The sequence below is a fragment of the Cebus imitator genome, unplaced genomic scaffold (assembly GCF_001604975.1).
Source record: "Cebus imitator isolate Cc_AM_T3 unplaced genomic scaffold, Cebus_imitator-1.0 Scaffold150, whole genome shotgun sequence".
NCBI lineage: Eukaryota > Metazoa > Chordata > Mammalia > Primates > Cebidae > Cebus > Cebus imitator.
In genome coordinates, this window is record NW_016107465.1 from 3770655 (window position 1) to 3787110 (window position 16456).

Below are 16456 nucleotides of genomic sequence, written 5' to 3' on the forward strand. Positions count from 1 at the left end.
GCGTGCCTGTAATCCTCACTACTCAGGAGGCTGAGGCAGGAGAATCACTTGAACAATTCATTATTTTAAACTGAAAAAGACTTTAACCCGATGATGAACAAGAATATCAGAGTCAACAAGGCTTCTTGGGAGGTAGGGAGTCTAAAAGGATGCTGAATGATCTTACAGGTTACATGAAGACAGCAAGATTCTTTGGCTTCCCCATGACTGGAGGTGGGGTAGGGTTGTCTTCTAGTCATGTGCATGTTCTATTAGCCCTCTTACAAAAGCCTGTAACTCCTATCTCTGCTTCAATTGATTGCTAAATCCTATGAAACCCTCTAATCAGCTGCAACATACCACCATACCATACCAGACACTGCGAGTCACGCATACATGACACATAATCATTGCACTCAGAAGCCAAATCAACTCCATGAACATTTCTGGTCATTCATGCCATGTTTAGTGCTAGACATTTTTTGTTTGGCATTTAGTGGTACTTCCAGGAAATGTGATGTAGAGCTTTCTGTTGCTCACTTCCTATCAATCGTTTTATTGTGCAAAGCAGTATTTCTAAAGGACTACTGAAATACTGCAGGCCATCGCTTCACTCAGTACTCTAAAGTTATCCTGGGGTTAATTCAGAGCATCAGTCTTAAACTAGGTTTTATCTAAATGGCATAAGCAGAGTGATACTGCTTTTTAATATTCATTCTTCACCTCTAAGAGGGGTTTGAGACAGAGAGAGAGAGAGAGAGGGAGGGAGGGAGGGAGGGAGAGAGAGAGAGAGGGAGAGAGAGAGAGAGAGAGAGTGTGTGTGTGTGTGTGTGTGAGAGAGAGAGAGAGAGAGAGAGAGAGAGAGAGAGAGTGAGAGAATCTATTTTAGGGCTTTTGGACCGTATGATCACTGTTACAACTATCTGACTCTCCCGCTGGGTGCAAAGCAGCTATAGACAATACATAAACAAATGAGCATAGCCATGTTCCAACCAAACTTTATTTACAAAAATAGGCAGCAGGCCAAATTTGGCCTGCAGTTTTGCTAATCCCTGTTCTATGGTAATAAGCTTTAGCTAGGCACATCATCATCCTGAGTAGACTTTGGAAATGCCTAGAAAGAAAAGGCCAAACTACTGAAAGTCCAAACAAATGTCCTGCTAAAATGTGAGCAAACAGCACACTGACTCTCCCAAATGCATAGTGAAATGAATGAAAAACTGGGCCTAATCCCAGCCCTTTTCCCGTTCCTTCTCTGTAATGAAGGTTAGAATAGAGTTAAGCATATCTTAGCCTTATCTTTTCATCTCTAAGAGCATTCTGAAAAGGGAATAATAAAGACTACATCTTAGAATCATCAGTTTCACTGAGAAAGACAAATGCAGGCGTTTTTGTTTGTTGTTTTATCAAAGATTGGAAAATGTGGCCCACTAGATAACAAAACACAAATAATTAAATATGTCACTCAAGTGAAAAGAATGACACTTTGTGTTATTATTGTCACTCTAAAAACCAGCAAACATATGCAAGAACAATGCCCTCTTCTGAGCTAGCTAAAGATAGCATTTTTAGTAATTTAATCATGCAGAGAATAATTTCTCTGTTCATTACATTTCCAGGTAAATTTTAAGGTGCCAGGTTTTCATTTGACTGCATAGGATAATGACTTCTCAGATAAAAGGAGTCTATTGCAACAGAATCAAAGGACTTTAGAATTTAGGAGGAGTACTGAAGGATTATGTACCACATGTAATCCTTGTCTGAAGAAAGTGAGGCTTAGTCAATGCCCCCAAGGTAGTGAGTAGCAGAGGGAATTCCAACAGGACTTCCACCTAATATTCACACCATACAATGGTCTTATCTGCCTTCAAAAGCCTAGAGTAGGCTTAAACTTTTTTCAAAAAACTATCAGAGGAAAGTGAAGATGGCTACAACCGCCAAACCAATATACCCTAAAGTACAAGTGTTTGACTCATCCGTCAGCAACTTTTTAGCAAGGTACTTCTGCTTCAAGAAGGACTGGCCTAAGTCAGGTGGATGTGTTACCCTATCTTTGAAATGCCTTTTGTTAAATTCAAATGGCACATAATATATTGGTGCAAGAAGATAATTGGTCATAATAAAAAAAATGTAAGCATGAGTTTAGAAGGAAATTACAATGTTGACTTATGCCAAAAAGCCAATTCATTCATGTTCTTTATGGGCTCCAGATCATGTGGAAATTTCAAGAAGGTGTCTGATCTACCAAACTCCCTGGAAGGAAATTCAGTAAAGCAAGATTAGGAATTATTTTGTCTCTTAAGGCAAAAACAGCTAGGGTAGACTAGCCAAAGCCTGCATATGAGGCCTTTTCTCACTATACACCAATGGAATTGAGACTTGTGTCCTCTGGCTAACGTCAGGGAGCCTTTGGTACTGTAGGCAGTAAACTCACATGACCTGATGTCTCAGTATACTGAAGCAGGTGGTGAAATCTAGGGAGAAAAAATGAACCTACAACCATCTGTTTATTGTGCTCTTTAATCATTTTCAGGGCCTTCAGGTTTTTTTATCAATAATGAAAAAGTTAACAAATGAATCTACAAGACTCCCTAGGATCTTAGAATGCTTTTTATTCTTTCATTAAATAGAATTGGAAGAATTCACCAAATTAAAGCCAATTATCTATTATCTGGAATTTCCCATCGCCTTGTTTTTATCATCATTGCTTGTCCTTTGAGTCATCTGATTGCTTACTATGATAGGCAAGTTGGCTAATCAAAGTAGAAGGGAAGCTCAAATCATTTTATTGTGTCCTTCTTACTGGTTCTGGTAAAAAGTGATTGGCTGGAGTGTCAGGAGAGAGGCTGAGAGATAAAGACTGTAGGTTAAAACAAAGAAATAACATTCCTGAATTATCTGTGGCTGAGAACATCTTCCATGTTAATATGGATAACTGCTGCTTAGCTAAACATGACTAAGTTTTCATAATGATGACCAAAAACCTGTTGGGTTTGTTTTCCAGTCAATTTTATATAATTTTCCTTCTTGACTTTATAAATGTGAGACTATCTGTACACAATATTGATAAAGACCAATAATTTGTTCTTCATGGTAAGTGATAAACCATCAAATCATAGGTATTATCTACTAATTCATCTATCTACCTATCTATCCATCTATCTTATCTAGAAACTGTCAATCACCTATCTATCATCCAACCATCCACCCTGTGTGAGGTTCTATTTCAGTGGTTAAAATCTTGGGCTCTGGAATAAGCAAATTTGAATTCAACTCCTATTCCATTCACTTACTAAGTATGTGATCTTGAACAAATTATTCAGCCTGAATCCTAGTTTTCTCTTCTGTTACATGGCCATGCTAAGAACTATGTACCATTGCAGGACGCTTTGAGGATTAAATGAGATAACACGTGTAAATGACTAAGCACAGAATCTAACATATAGTAAAGGTTCAGTAAATGGCAGCTATTATTGTCTTTGATAATAAGGCTTTTCAGATCCCAGACCTTCAACAACAGCAGGAAAAAATACTAGAATGCCATCGGTTCTGAAGCTTCATAGTTCATCTATAACAGCCAGAGAGAGGTGGTTCCTATACCATGGTCATTGAAATAGTAGAAATTATCCATCTATTATTTCACGAAACAATCACTTGTGAAAGTCAAACATGAGCACTGCTGCCAGGCACTGAGGGTAGAGGAGAGAGGCACTTTAGTAAATGTCATGTCGGAAATAAAAGAGATATACACAGTGTTAAGATAGATGACATAGTGATTTACTGTCACTGGTGTTGGGCAAGGCTTTCAGAAAGGGTGACTCTTGATTTGGATCTTAATGAACAGGAGTTCATCAGAGAGAAAAGATGACAGGCATGCCTGGCCTCTGCTCCCAGCATTCTTTGTAAGTCGCTTGCACTGCATCTCACAACCAGCAGAGTTGTGGGAAGAACTGCAACTATGCAGGTGTGTGTGGCAGGGAGGTTCTCCTACTAACAGAGATTTAGATGTTATGTATCCCCTAAATCTATACTAAAGTCCTGCCACTAGACACAAGCAGCACCAAAAGAAGTTGGTCCTAAGTTCAGAAATATTTCTGTAAGGTGGTGCTAATGAATAAGAAAGTAGCTCCAGAATAACAATGAAGTATGTTTTTATTATAAAGATAGGAACAACAACACAGAAACCCTATATGAAGAAAAGGAGGCCAGATAACATACTGAAAATGTACTAGGGGGTACACAAAAAAGTCAGAAAGGAAAAGGGATAACAGTTGTCACAACAAAGAGAAAGGAATTATTCTGAGTTATCTGTGAACATGATTTAGTACTGGGAATTAGTGATGCCCAATATCGCTTCATCTTTGCCAGTTCCTGGAGCATCCGATGAGACTACACTGGAGAAACATGTGGAACACAGAGGCAAATGAGTGACTCTACAACATCACAGGTACTATTTCTGTTGAGAGGTTTACCTGGTTAAGGAAAATGTAAAGTGCCCACTACTAAGATGGGAAAGAATAAAGTAACTAACATTCAGGCCTCCTGGCACAGTGGGAATAAGGCAAGCCAGGCAGGCTGCTTGGGCACTATGTGTAGAGAATACCAAAACGTCCCTGGAGGAGGCCTGAAATGTGGGTCCATTTAACTCTGGTTTATACAAACAACCTCTTACATAACTGGCAGGAATAAATTGATTCTACTCCCCTTTAAGTAAACAGAATCCTCTACAGAAAATGAAGGAAACAAACCTTCCCGCCTTGATTTCATTTAGCTAAGGTGATCAAACATCCCTGCCTGTCCTGGAGAGTTCAGTTTATGCCTTCTGTTTCACTGTAATTATCAAGACAACCTCCTCTTTCTCAACATGTCCTCGTTCAAATGATTAATTAAATAGCACCAGCTCAAGAGATAAAATCTTCTATGCAGAAGAATGTCAATATAAACCAACTGACAAAACAGGAAAATAATTATTTTACAAATTCTAATGGAATTATTAATTCTGGCAATTATTATCAGTTGGAAATAAAAGCATCAGATCAAGAGCTTATGAAGAACTAGAGATTGCTCAGTGACACACTAACACGACAAGAGACAAGAAAAATATAACTTTATAATGGAGGGTGCCACTACCCTGCAGTAAATCTTAACTTCATCCATCATGGGTAAACAAGTGTGCAACATCACTTATAATACAATCTAGCCACAATTTTTAACTTAAATCTAATAAAGACTTTAAATACAACTTTTAGTTTATAGTAAATCCATGAGATACAGGAGCAAACTAAATCATACTTTGAGAAGCAATCAGGCAAATCTAGGCCAATCTCTTGAAGGTGCCAGTAAAATCCAAAATGGGTCTCTACTAGATTAAAAGAACTTTAGGGGATATAACCAGATGTAACGTGAAGTCCTGAAATCAACTACTTCTACAGGACATTCTGGAAGAATTTAGGAAACCTGAATATGAACTGGGTATAGAATGATAAAATGAACTTAATTAATTTTAGGTATAATACTGTATTATTTATTAGGTAGGAAAATGTCCTACTTTTTAAAAAGAGATGTATACTGATATGTCTAAGGATATAAGTACATGTTGTTAGAATTCACTTTAGTACTTCAGCATAAAGTATGGTTAAAAAAGATTTAGGTTACATATATCCACATATATTTTATTTATTTATTTTTTGGAGATGGAATCTTGCTCTGTCACCCAGGCTGCAGTGCAGTGGCGTGATAGATCTCAATCTCAGCTCACTGCAATCTCCGCCTCTGGGTTCAGGCAATTCTCCTGTCTCAGCCTCCCGAGCACCTGGGACTACAGGCCCACAACATCACGCCTCGCTACTTTTTTTGTATTTTTAGTAGAGATGGGGTTTCACCATATTAGTCAGGCTGGTCTCAAACTCCTGACCTCAGGTGACCTACCCACGTTGGCCTCCCAAAGTGCTGGGATTACAGGTATAAGCCACCATGCCTGGCCCAGATATATACAATTTAGAAAATCAATTTCTCCTCATTCTCACTAGGGAAATGTAGAACTATTTAAAGAATAATCATTTGAAGGAGTTTAGATCAGCCTGTGCCAGATGGCCCCACATTTTGGTCTTGCCCTATCATAAGGAATGTGCCCTGTTTCTATGGTAGACTACGCCTGCACTGACAGAATTCTAACATAGCAGCTTTTCCCAGGATCACAGCACTGACAAGTCTGGAGAAACTCTCTAGGAGAGCTCTTGCCCCAGTCAAGAATTGGATGGCAGCATCCAACTGTCATACTAACTAATGGGTTCATGTCTAGAAATCCACAAATCTAAACTGAGGGTATATCATCAGAGCTGTGATGAAGTCTTGTCTCAAGAACACATCCATAGTCCAGTGCAGGTGCCATCAGTGCAAAGAGGACTCTCAGAGAGTCTATCCCAGGAGGGGGAGGCAAATCCTAAGGGGGTGACGTAACCCAAGTAAGCACATAATTGCTAGATACTAGGGGGCTCTGACTGCCCAGTAGCAGGACTCTCTACAGGGAGAACAGTTACAGATGACAGGTAAGGAACATAATAGGTAGGGAGGGGAAGAGATAAGACAAACTAAAAGTGAAAAGATAGAGGTTAAAAGAAAAATGATACAAGGTGAAGAATCAGTAAATGTAACTTTATAATGGAGGACGCATTAGTTTTAAAGGCGAGGGCAAGATATCACAGTAGCAAAGTGAGAAGCAGTGAGGAGTTAAGAGAGAGCCAGAGAGATTCAAAGCTTAGGGCGGAGGGTAAATAAGCAGACAGGAGAGACATAATGAATGGGAACAGGGAATGATGGATGAGACACAGCAGCAACATGGGGAGATAGATGGAATTTGAAATGGCAAAAGAAACAGAAGGACAGAGGGGGCAGGAGTAAAAAAGACAGCTGGTCAAAGGTCGAGGGGGCAGAATTTAGAACAGGCAAGAGCTGAATGCATCTTTTTCATCTCTGTACTCACAGAAACTTATATAGTAGGAGACTAGGAGGAAGGAACAAAGGGAAGAAGGACAGAGGGAGGGAGAATGGCAGAACAGAAGGCAGGCAGGGAGGACAGCAGAAGAGAAAGACCAGAAAGGAGAAGTACTATATGAAGGTGTATAAGAAGGATGAGGAAAGGAGAAATGAAGAAAGCACACGTTTCAGAGGAAACACAAGAGAGTTAATGCTAGTTAAAATATTAAATATGACAGAGATGGTGCTTATGAGCATTGTGTCACATTTCAGAATGGTATAAGTCAAATTTACCATAAGAATACAAGAAATAGTTTGATCAGGCAACATTTATGTGGCCGATATGAATCACATCTTTTACAAATGCGTGGAATTAGAGTAAAAAGCATGATAATTTTACTGAAAAAACAGAGTCACATAGCTCTTGGATGTTCCATGCACTTCTGAGTGATGTCAAGCAGCGCATCAGGGCCTCTTATTTTCCCCAAGGGCCAGCCCTCATCCAGTGGATCACTTTATCATATGAAATGGCATAAGGCTGCTGATTATTTTCTACCCATTCTTCTGTCTGCCCAGAACCAAAACAAGAGGCAGATGCTGTATTAATATAACTAATGAAGACAGAAACCTGGCTAAATATTACAAAAAGAAAACTACCTATGAGCCTGGTTATCTAGATTGCTAACTACATTGATCACATTAATCTGATGACTGCCAAATCTTTACTTTCTTTCTGTTAAATCAGATTTATTCTAGAGAAGTAACAGATTTGTAGACTGCAAATCTTTCCCAGGACACTTGAGTTTGACTGAGAGCTCACAAAATAATTCTGGAATGTATGCAAAATCAGACTCACATGCAACTTTCATGCAAAGGAAAACCTATCCGTCAACATAACAGTGGCTCTCAGAAAGCAGTCAAAGTTGTTGGGTCTGAAAACTGGAAACCAGGAAGTCTGATGTTTTAAGAAGTCATAATCAAACATATTTTTGTTTGCAGTTTCAAACGTGTGTAGGTGTTTTCTAGCACATAAATAAGATCGGATTTTATATCAAAAATTATTATTACAAGATTTCAAGTAACAGTGGCATTTGTGAGAATTGCTAGTTTGCAATTTGGGGGAGGAGACAGGTTTGTGAAATCAGATTCCTAGAGTCTTCCGTTTGTTTTTCAAACAGAAAACAGTAAAAGAAATGTTCTCCCTGACTCATTATACCAGTTCCTTATAATCTAATCTAGATTTATGAGGTTGGCCTAAGTTCATTATCTATACTCCCTAACTTTTGAAGCTTGAATCGTATATGACATACACAGGACAGAATGAAGAAGTTATGATAATCGCAAGACCTTCACATGGAAGTAAAGAAAAAATCCACAGGGCCTCCTGGAAGGATACTCACTATTTGGTAGAGTCAGATAACTGATATTCTCGTCGTCTATCATAGCATTCCTGGATTCCAGGATCATTCCATAAACTCTTTATTGCATCTACATATGGATTCTCAAAAGCAGACACCTTCTCCACATCAACTTCTCGAACTAATTGGGCATGAGCCTGTTTAAATTTAAAAAAAAAAAAAAAAAGCAGTTTTAATACTCTATTACTTTCCAAATTATCTTTGGTTTGCATATTACATTGCACACAATTCAGGTAACATCTTCCTTCATATACTGGTCCTTAAACTGGTTTACAATGAAGTCATGTTTCATATTTTTTGTTTTTCTTAGAGAGAACTCAGTCCCAAATCTTTTCCTCCAGAGTAAACCTTGAGGCTATTTAGAATGGATTAGAGGAAACTAGAGGAAGTGTCGTACTCAGCTCTCCCATCAGAACAATGAAAATGTTATGCTTACATATACCACTACTTTTAGGTATTATCATAATCCTAAAATAATATTATGAAAAGAAAAGGGGACAGGAGTAATTATCCCCTCTGTTTATAGTTTAGTATAATAAAACATATAATATAGCCAGCTTATGGGTGTCATATGTCTAAGCAGAAACTCAATCAGATTAGCTTCTCCAGTTCACTTTCAGGACAGGCTGTAAAACCACTAGAAGAACAATTAATATTAATAATTTAATCTGGACAACAATGATAATTACCCCTCCACTCTTATGCACCCAAACTTCCAAAATATTTATTTTTTATCTGCCTTATCTACATTATCAGATTGAGTACCCCCTATTTAATTTTCTAACAATGTAAAACAACTTGGTTATCTTCATTTAGCAGGAAAGAGATAAAGAAATTAAGATTTTTTTCAGTAAGATTGCAACAAAAATATTTTATGGTCAACCCTCAAATTAGCCAGACTACACCACTGCCTAACAATCCCAATCAAACTAGGATTTATTGAATGCAATAGATATACACAAAGCATACATATATAAACATGCAACTAGGCACAAATAACTAATTATGCTGGACACTGGAGGCCGATGGCTGACAATTATTGAAACAGTCCTGATTTTGTACAGAAATATAAACTTTGAAACAAGGTTAGTGAATGGCTATCATGATGACATCATGGACAAACTATTCATTTCACAGAGTATTAAGCAGATAGAATTTTAATAAATGTAATCCATGTTAGGCCCTGTCTAGTTCCCAATCTTTACCTTCCTTCTCTTCTTTTGTGTGGGAAGGGCCCCATGCCAATAGACCAATCTTGACTTAAGGTTTTAGGAAGCTCAATACAGTGAGACTGAAGAAATCACCTTCCTTATTTGCTCTGTTCTGACTGTGACAATCAGATCTAGTAACTGAGAAGCCCCAGCTCTTGCTGGTATTCTGATTTTGGAAAATAAATCCCTGTAGCTGCTTTCTGTACTGAGTCCCTGTGTAGGCAATCTGCAGTGTTATCCTACCCACGATCATACCAGCCTGTAGTCCTATTCCTTAATCCCATGCCGGGGGGGCCCACCTCAATCATCATTCCCTCTGAGACCTGCCCTTTGAAAACAGAGCATCACTGACTCCTCAATGAATCCCCACTGCTGTGCTCTGCCTCTCAAGAGCATCCATTACTCCATGTTGAACCTCCCAGATCCCCAGGGTCAGTACTGGCCCCATATGCTCCAAGCACATGGGGCTTCCTCCACTCTGCTCAACCTCTCCAGGTATGTCTAATGACAAGTTTCAACCCTTGCCTTTTGGCCTTTACTCATTGCATATGAACAAGTTCTCTCTGTCCTGAGATACAACAATGATCACCCTTGATCTAATCCTAAATTACATTCCCATGGTTGCATCTCTACTACTGGGTTCTCCTGAGGATCCTGTGAATCTTGGGGAGGTAGGTGGGGGAAGGCATGGGGATATATGCAGGGTGGTTTCCTGCTGGATTGAGTCTAAAGTCAAGGTTTTGAATCTGACTCTGCTGCTTCTTGTGTGCAGCACACAGAGAAATACATACCCTAATTAAAGAGGGCAGATGCCATTTAGCTCCAAACAAGTATTGCCATTGGAAATGTAGGCCCATTTGACCAGATCCTCCAATTTTTTTTCAAGGAAAGCCAAAAATCTAGATTTTTCTTTAAAATACCTCAAGTTTTGAATCTTGGCAACTCTATAAAAGACAAAATATATCTTTTGCCTGAAATGAACTGCAGGGCCACTCATTTACAACATTTATTCTAAAAGATTCTTCTTTTGCTCCTCTAAAAAGCTTGGCCAAGCACTATGTTCCTAAAGAGCCCCTGGAAAGTGGTAGGTGGGTACCAGTTAACACATGCTAATGAATGAATAATTTTCCAGCATTTTCCGTAATAATATTTAGACAAACTATTCTACTATGCATAGAAAGAAATGGTTGAGATCCCTCTCTGAACTGGGTCAAAGCTAAATGATGACATAGGCAAACATAGACAGTATTTCTAAAACGAACTTGATGTTCACTACCCTAGGCCAAGCCATGTTATTTTGAAGAATTGGGTTTCTGTTTCTAGAGCAGTTGTCTTCTACTAGAGAAAAGTTTCAGGATACCAGACACTTTTCGCTATTATGATAAAATGTTTATTAGATCGCTGTGAGATGCCAGGCAATACAACAATGAGGGAATTAGTTCTTGCTGTGTGTCTGTGAGTGAGTGTGTGTGTGTGTGTGTGTGTGTGTGTGTGTGTGTCAACCAAAAAAGCAAACAAAGGACAAGATTCTATGTTCTGAGTATGGGAACAAGAGAGAATATTTATCCATCCTTAATTCCAGTGGACTCTAAAGGCATTTAAATGAAGACAATGTTTTCAATGATGTAACTTTCCACAAAGAGCCTGCTTCTGTAAAATGAAACTACTTACTGTTGCTTGAAAACTTCTGTAACTTCCTATCTTGATCTATCTCTGCTTGCTTTTTCTTACATCTAGAATGCCTTCCCTCTTCATTTTTAAGGAGCTTTTGTTCAGGGGTTTTATCATATGCTATCGCTTAGAGGAAGTTCTTCTTGATTTCAACACCCTCCTTCCCCCACCCCCTGCAATATGATCTTTGTGTCCTTTGAACCATGAATCTTCTACACTTTGTTTCATGTTAATAGTTATGTCTAAACTTATCCCTCTTCTAACTATACACATGAAAAGGGCTGTGGCTGACAAACTCTAATTCTTTGGGGGCACAGCACAGAGTGAGCATACAACAAATACTTGTCCAATTTAATTGCATTTTAAAAGTACATACATGGCCAGGTGCAGTGGCTCATGCCTGTAGTCCCAGCACTTTGGGAGGCCAAGGCAGGTGAATTACTTGAGGGCAGGAGTTCAAGACCAGCTTGACCAACACAGCGAAACCTCATCTCTACTAAAATACAAAAATTAGCCAGGTGTGGTGGTGCATGCCTGTAATCCTAGCTACCTGGGAGGCTGAGGCACGAAAATCACTTGAATCTGGGAGGCGGAGGTTGCAATGAGCAGACATGGCACCAATGCACTCCAGCCTGCATGATAGACTCATCTCTGTCTCAAAAAAAAAAAAAAAAAAACCCCACATCAAATATGATGCCAAGACAAGTAAAAGGCAATTTCTCAAGGAAATCTTCCATCCACTATCTATTCTCATAGAACTAGATAATCCTTAACAACATTTAGTTCAGAAGTTAGTGAAGCCCGGGTATGGTGGCTCATGCCTGTAATCCCAGAACTTTGGGAGGCCAAGGCGGGTGGATCACTTGAGGTCAGGAGTTCCAGACCAGCCTGGCCAACCTGGTGAAACCCCATTTCTACTAAAAATACAAGAATTAGCTGGGCATGGTGGTGCACACCTGTAATCCCAGCTTCTCAGGAGGCTGATGCAGGAGAATCTCTTGAGTCCAGGAGGTAGAGGTTGCAGTGAGTTGAGATCAGGCCACTGCACTCCAGCCTGGGTGGCAGAACGAGACTCTGTCTCAGAAAAACAAACAGAAGAAACTTGCGTATACGTATTATATTTGTTGTCTTCTCCTTAATCATGGTTTAAGTTCCAAGATAGGCTCAACACTGCATTATCAGGGCCTAGCAAAATGCCTGGCAAGTGGTAGAAACTCAATAAAGGAAGGAAGGAAGGAAGGAAGGAAGGAAGGAAGGAAGGAAGGAAGGGAGGGAGGGAGGGAGGGAGGGAGGGAGGGAAGGAAAGGAGGAAGGGAGGGAGGGAAGGAAAGGAGGAAGGGAGGGAGGAAAGGAAGAGGGAAGGAAGGGAGGAGGGAGGGAGGGAGGGAGGGAGACTGAACTACATTAGAAACTAGGATATCTAACTTTTAATTCTGGCTTTACCATAACACTGGTCATAACCTTTACGAGAAATTACTTTTCCTCTTTATAACTTAATTTTCCGTGTTCATACGATAAGGCAAGTGAACCAAATCACCGAAGAGCTCATCTAGCCATAAACTGTATGATTGTAAATATATAATGAATACATCTACAATGCACAGAGCACTGAAATGTTAAGACACTCTCCCTCTGGGAGCACCCAGTACCATTCAGCAAAACAAGACCTTACTATATCACACAATACCTGAGAATACAGGACAGAATGCAGTTATGTATGCACATGAGCAATGTGCATGGGGATGGCGCAAGTGCAACTGTGTACGGACTGAAGAGGTCAAACGAGGTGTCAGAGAAGGTAGGATGCAGCTGGCGGGTGAAGACGAAGATGAATAACCCCTCCAAGGAAAAGCAGCATAGACAAACATAGCACTTTTTAAACACTGTGACCACTGCTCACAGTTAAAAGGGACTACTTTCTTTAGACTGCAAAAAAAACTGTCTTGTGAGAAAGTTTCATGTCGAGTCTGAATTCAAATTAACCTCTACAGCATAAGCTATAATATTTGTGTCTGCTAGAAACCCATTACTCACAAGTCAACCTCCATCAAAACTAAGAGACACTATTGCCCTCAAAAATAGAGCAATTACCATGTTGCCTTTACCCAAGTTGGAATTTCTAAGTCACTTTTACTGCCTCCTAAACTTTGTTGTTTAATTCCATCCTTGCTGTTTTGGAAAATGGCATTCAAATATAATCAACCATAATTTGCATTTATGTAAGAGCTTTCATCTGAGATTCTCCAAGTTATTTAAAAGTATGACAGCATTTTACAAAATATATACAGATTTTTAAATTGTGCATATAAACATCCCAACAGAAACATAATCCTCCCAATTTTTTATCTATTAAAAAAAAAGTTCTGTATGTGGAAACAATATGTTTTAGTAATGTTAGAGTACGAAGATAAATTTGACCCTTGCTAAATTAAACAATTATTAATGAAAAAGACAATGATGAAAAGGAATTCACCTCAAATATTACAAATAACAAGTCAATTATAATGGACTATCCTGTTTACTTTGAACATTGTGCATGGAAAAACAAGGGAAACCTAGCTGTGTGGGCTCATGCCTGTAATCCTAGCACTTTGGGAGACTGAAGCAGGAGAATCACTTGAGGCCAGGAGTTCAAGACCAGCCTAGGCAACGTGGCAAGACCCCATCTCTATTAAAAAATACAAAAATTAGCTGAGCATGGTGGTATGTGCCTGTAGTCCCAGCTACTTAGGAGGCTGAGGCAGAAGGATCACTTGAGGTCAAGAGCTCAAGGTTACAGAGAGCTATGATTGCGCCACTGCATTCCAGCCTGGGTAACAGAGAGAGATACCATCCCTACAATACAAAAACAAACAAAATGTAGTATGAGTTAATGAATCATATCAGCAAAATATAATTCTACTTCATTTTAAGTTACAGCTGAAATATACTGGGTGGAAATATTTAATGATGAATGCTAGCTTTCAGAATTCCTAGCAAGCTGGTAGCAAGGCTTAGAGAGAACATTGTGAGAACTAAGTAGCTACTCTCAGGAACTCTGGCAGAATTCTAGGGAAAGACCACATGGAAACCCCAAGATATGCCAATGTGGTAATGTCTTGTTTTCAAAATTCAGTGGCCATAAAATTCAGGTTAATCTTAGATGTGTTGATGTTTCCATGTTTGCTTCTACAAAGGCAAGGAGGAACTGAGGTCCTACCACAGTGGGTCCTACCCTGCCCACAGCAGGCCAAGCCTTTAGGTGAAAGGAAAAAGATCTCATAGTCACTTTGGATGGATTTTCAAAATCTCATTAACAGCTGAAGGCGGCTTTAAACTGGAATGTTACACCTATCCAGAAGTAGAAAGCCAAATGTAACTTCCACATTTGCAGAAGCTCAAATATCCAGCTTATTAGGCCTGCTCTGTCTGAAGGGGTGCCCAACATAAACAGAGGACCTCCAAATCAGAGAAAGTTCAAGCTTGCATCAGAGTTCATCTCAATTCTGAACTGAGGCACACATCTTCCTACTTTTCTTCTAAGTGCTTATTTCCACTTTTGCATTTGACTCTAAATAAAAAAATCACAAACTCCTAAATGAACTTTGAAAAAAAAAAAAAAACCCTCAGCCTTTTCGGTTTTGTTTTCTTCTGCTAAAAGGAAGTACAGAGTAAAATGATGGATGCTGAGACAAGACTGCTTGTATGGTGCAATTCCACTTCCAACCAGTACTAGCTGACTGTGACCTCGCACAAGCTATTTAACATCCTAACCTCTGCTTCCTAATTACTTCTCTCTAATAATTGATTAAATGGATTATTATAGCACTTGTTTTAGAGGGTTAAATTACAGAATGCCTATAAAATCCTTGAAGGAAAAGCCAGACAACTAAGGCTACTAGTTATTTAAAATACAAAAGAAAAGGAAAAATTGTCCAAAAATATAAACCATGTTATAAATACCTACTAGGTTACTGTGACCTTGGGAAAGTCCCTCAAGCCTAAATTTGCTCAAATGTGAAATTACAGTCTGGAGACCCTTACTAGGTATTGGATCTCTGAGTCCTCAAATTTGCAAATACCACTTAGCATACAATCTCCTGCAGAAAACTTGGACATGAACTGTATTTATCAGACTGTTTTCAGTTTTCTGACTTCATTAGAACCTGAACAGGGACTTTCTTTGAGGCACATTATATGCAGTGACAGTTGTTGCTGTATCTTTTTCTGAGCATTACTGCATAAATGACAAAGAACAGCAAAGTCATGCTGAACTGCTGCTGGCTGGGTTCTAATTGTAAGTGACTCACTCCCATAAAGTAGCCTCTCCACACTTATGATTCAATTTGTGGCTCAGCAAAATTACAAATTACTACATGACACAGCCTTTTGAAGCCCCTCATGAAGACGAAAGATCTTCTGTGGAATCTTTCAGTGGTAAGGATCTACTAACTCTTCTTTGCTAAGCTCCCATGTCCCTCTTAACCTTGGCATTTGATGGAGACTACTGAATCTCGAATTAGTAATTCTGGGAACCACAGTAACAAAGAGGAAGAACTTGAACAACGGCCTGAGACCAAATCAGGTTTCAATAATAACTCTGTCATATACCTGTGTTTTTAGACAAGTCACTCAACCTTCCTGAACCTCAGCTTCCTCATGTATAAGATTGAACAACTTGTTGTAGGGCTGTTAGCAAAAGTGAAAGAGTTGTTTCTAAAATGCCTGGTATAAATATTATAATTACTATGAACTCTTGTGGTATCTCAAAAGTATCATTAATAATTATTTCAACAAGTATCTCTCATGTGTTAGGCAATGCAGAAGACACAGATAGAGAATCTATGCTAAATACAATGTTCTAGATTACCATGTTAAGAAAGAGTTTATTAAACTGCCACGTATCCTTTCATTACTACTTTACAAACGGATTCATTAACTCAGTGTTAAGTTCGCTCTTCTATCATTAGATTTTAATTTTTGATCTCCATTATGATATTCACCAAGGCAATCAATGACTATAAGTTATACTGTCTTTCTCAAAAAATACTTGATGAAACTATAATTCTCCTTTTGGTTTCACTGGCCTATAGGTTTTATTTGCTTATTCCAACATAGAACGAGGATTTCTTCTTGTGTAGAGGAAATACTCCTCCTTTATTGTTTAAAATTTTTTTTTTTCTTTTCAAAGAACTCAATCTTTCTGGGCCCTACCACTACGAT

General features: G+C 38.9%; 1 protein-coding gene across 1 annotated transcript in view; it reads right to left on the reverse strand.

The window, feature by feature from the left end:
• GNAQ (G protein subunit alpha q) overlaps positions 1-16456 on the reverse strand; it is a 328594-nt gene that overhangs the window by 105564 nt on the left and 206574 nt on the right. Inside the window, exon 3 of the mRNA XM_017543283.2 lies at positions 8355-8509. Within this exon, the coding sequence (XP_017398772.1) occupies positions 8355-8509 (155 nt within the window). The remainder of the gene's footprint in view (positions 1-8354; positions 8510-16456) is intronic.